This window comes from Miscanthus floridulus, chromosome 9 (assembly GCF_019320115.1).
Source record: "Miscanthus floridulus cultivar M001 chromosome 9, ASM1932011v1, whole genome shotgun sequence".
NCBI classification, from domain to species: domain Eukaryota; kingdom Viridiplantae; phylum Streptophyta; class Magnoliopsida; order Poales; family Poaceae; genus Miscanthus; species Miscanthus floridulus.
The window spans coordinates 90,126,473-90,129,517 of NC_089588.1; the positions used below are offsets into that span (position 1 = coordinate 90,126,473).

The window sequence follows — 3,045 nt, forward strand, 5'->3', positions numbered from 1 at the left end:
GAACTATACGTCTTCGTATACGCCTGCAGCTGGGCCCAGGCTATGTCCATACGTATTCAGTGGCATTTTTGTGGAAAAACGAAGAATTATAATGGCATGCTTCAAAATAGACGAATAGTAATGACGTTCTTCACAAACGAATAAGTTATAATGGCATAGATCTAATTAACTCTAAAAAAAAATTTCAGACAATTATTCTTCTACGTCTTTCAGTCCCCTCCTCAAGAGCCCGAGGACAAAAGCTCACTTACACACGGGCCCCGCCAACTTTATGAACGCACAGCCCTCCCCGCTTTCCCACCCACGTGGGCCACAGCCCTTATCCCCAGCACAAAATGGACGCCACCAACGCCGCGGCTGCGAGGCGCCTCCTACTCCCGCTCCGCGCCCTGCCGCCGGCGCCGCCGCGGGGCGCGGCGGTCTCCGCCCGCCCCCGGCGGCGATCCTGGCCGAGGAGGCGAGTCCGTGTCGCCCCGGCGCGCGCGTCGCTGGACAGCGCCGCGGTCCTGCTCGACGCCGCGGCCGCGGTGGCCGCCGGCGGGACAGGTTACTCGCAGGCGAGCTATTACACGTCGCTGGGGCTCTTCGTTCTCTCCGTGCCGGGGCTGTGGTCCCTCATCAAGCGCTCCGTCAAGTCCAAGGTCCCGGATCCTGTGCCCCTCTGACCCTCTCCCCTCTTCCGTTCCATCCTTGTTTTCCGTTGCTTGCCCCTCCATCTTTGTTCGCCCCCCGCACGCGCGCTCGTCGCTGCTCCGAGCTAGCACGCGTGTGTCGCTGTAGTGCGCACGCGCACTAGTGCCCTGTGAGCAGGGCGCGCACCGCACGCACGCACGCCTGGGTGCGCTGTGCTCGTGCCACACTTGCTTCTCAGCGTACAGTAATGCCGAGTAGATGCACCCGTGCGCCGTGCCTGCTGAATTGGGTAATTCTGGCTCCTGGATGAGCTTATCTTGTGTCTCGGCGAGCTTACTCACGGGTTTGAGCTTCTGTGATTAGCTTTGATGCAGGTTTCGTTCTTCCTTCTTTTCGAGATGTGACTGCTAGTGCTCTGTGATGTGGGTAGTGGTAGTGGAGTGGACTTGTGGTGTCGGCAAAAGATGATATACCTTCTTCTTTTCTTATTTGATTTGCATGATCCAAGATGCCACCACCACGTCCGATAGGGACCGCACTGCATTGCATAATTAAAATTTCTTAGTTGTCCTCTTGAAGGCAATTGGCAAAGTTGTTTTATCACAAACAGTTTCATAGCGAGTAAACTATACCTGCTAGTTCAGAGGTTTATGTGGGTATCTTGAACCTTCTTTTTTTTTTGTTCTGGACCAAAATTCAGCAGCACTGTTTGTCATGTATGCCAAATTGGTGGATGCAGATTGTGCAAAAGACATTTATCAAAGAAGAAGGGCAGTCGATGGCGCCAAAGCAGGTGGCTGGAGAGATCCTGTCGTTCTTCACCCGCAACAATTTCACCGTCTCAGACCGTGGGGAGGTCATCACGTAAGTTGCGGGCTGGCTTGTGTCCTGCTGCAGCAATATGTAGTTTGGCTATGCTTTTCTCTTTTTGAAACAAAACTCTACTTAGCTTAGCTTTAGCTATGTTGTGTGCTTCTTGATTCTACTGCCAAGCTAACTCTAAGTTCGCATCAATCTCCATCTTAGTGTTGGACACAGTAACTTGGTGTTTCAAACACCCAAATTTGTTTTCATCGTAATAGGAGTATGCAAATGAGTAGTACAGTAGTAGTTTAGCCGCTTAGCAGCTTGCCCCATCACCAGTGTGTTCCATAGTGTGAAACTGCAGTTCACAGTGTTTCTGTAATGTAATCCAGCACAAGCTCATGAATTTTCTCCTACATGGGAATACCTTGTAACCTGAACTGAGATATATTGTGCTTCTGAACCAGATTTGAGGGCACAATGATACCAAGCAGAGGCCAGGCGGCGCTGCTAACCTTCTGCACCTGCATTAGCCTTGGGAGTGTTGGGCTCGTTCTATCAATCGCTGTCCCAGAAGGTGGCAACAACTGGTTCTGGCTTATGACCCTAAGCCCCTTAGCGTATGTCTCTGCTACTCAACTCCCAGCAATTTAGAATGAATCTTCCAGTACAAATGTAGTAACTGACCCTTCATGAGGTCCAGGGGAGTGTACTACTGGACAAAAGCGTCAAGGAAAGAAGAGATCAAGGTCAAGATGATCCTATCTGATGATGGGAACTTATCCGAGATCCTTGTGCAGGGTGATGACGTCCAAGTTGAGCAGATGAGGAAGGAGCTCAAGTTCAGCGAGAAGGGGATGATATATGTGAAGGGCATCTTTGAGACATGACTGGGAGTTTGATATCTGTGAGTGAACAGTCGAGACGAGTCTTTGCTGCAACGGAAACTGCGGAACTCAGGTGAGAAATGCAAATTGGACGGGCAAATCTGTACCTTGGCTTAAAGGAAAAGGAAGTGATCTTCATACGGGATTTGATTATTGTAAGTGTTGCCAGTATGAGGATAGTTAATGTATGAACTCAAACTAATGACTTTGTAAAAAGTTGATGAGAAGCACCTTTTTGAGCATGAAAATACTAGCCCTTTTACGGGAGAAAGAAGTAACTGGAAGTTTGGCCGCTGCGCATAGGAGGTTCAATTGGTACCCAGGATTGCAAGTTTGCTCTCCATGTTGCAACTGGGAAGGTCTTGCATATTTATTTATTTTTGCGACCCTGGTAATATTGAGTATGAGGAGGTTTGTTTTAATCTTTTCTTGCTTGTGCATCTGATGTGAAGGGATCGCTTCTGTTCTGGAATGGTCTGTTCTTGCCATCCTGTTAGCTATATTCAGCCTGTTCGCTTGTTGGTTTCAACCAGCCCAAATCAGCCAACCAACAGTGTTTTTCTCTCACAGCAAACTAGCATCAGCCAGTCCAAACCAGCCCAGAAACCAACCAGCGAACAGGCCGATTATGTGGAGTTAATTTCACAAAACTACAACTATTTATGACATCATAATAAAGGAACTACAACTTCGTGTAGTCATTTTTGCAAAATTACAATAA

At 48.8% G+C, this 3,045-nt stretch overlaps 1 protein-coding gene across 1 annotated transcript; it reads left to right on the forward strand.

The window, feature by feature from the left end:
* The first annotated feature begins 314 nt into the window (after positions 1–314).
* Positions 315–2,746, forward strand: LOC136482360 (protein COFACTOR ASSEMBLY OF COMPLEX C SUBUNIT B CCB1, chloroplastic-like). Its single transcript, XM_066479566.1, has 4 exons — positions 315–641; positions 1,373–1,497; positions 1,905–2,057; positions 2,141–2,746. The coding sequence occupies exons 1-4, from the start codon at positions 336–338 to the stop codon at positions 2,325–2,327; spliced, it is 771 nt and encodes a 256-aa protein (XP_066335663.1). The 5' UTR covers positions 315–335; the 3' UTR covers positions 2,328–2,746.
* Positions 2,747–3,045: the final 299 nt, after the last annotated feature.

What these genes read in the sequence shown, in the direction of transcription:
- LOC136482360 (XM_066479566.1), top strand. Translation starts at nt 336, where the DNA reads ATGGACGCCACCAACGCCGCGGCTGCGAGGCGCCTCCTACTCCCGCTC. An exon ending in GACCGTGGGGAGGTCATCAC is followed by an intron (nt 1,498 to 1,904) that starts GTAAGTTGCGGG and finishes CTTCTGAACCAG; the next exon opens with ATTTGAGGGCACAATGATAC. An exon ending in ATGACCCTAAGCCCCTTAGC is followed by an intron (nt 2,058 to 2,140) that starts GTATGTCTCTGC and finishes CATGAGGTCCAG; the next exon opens with GGGAGTGTACTACTGGACAA.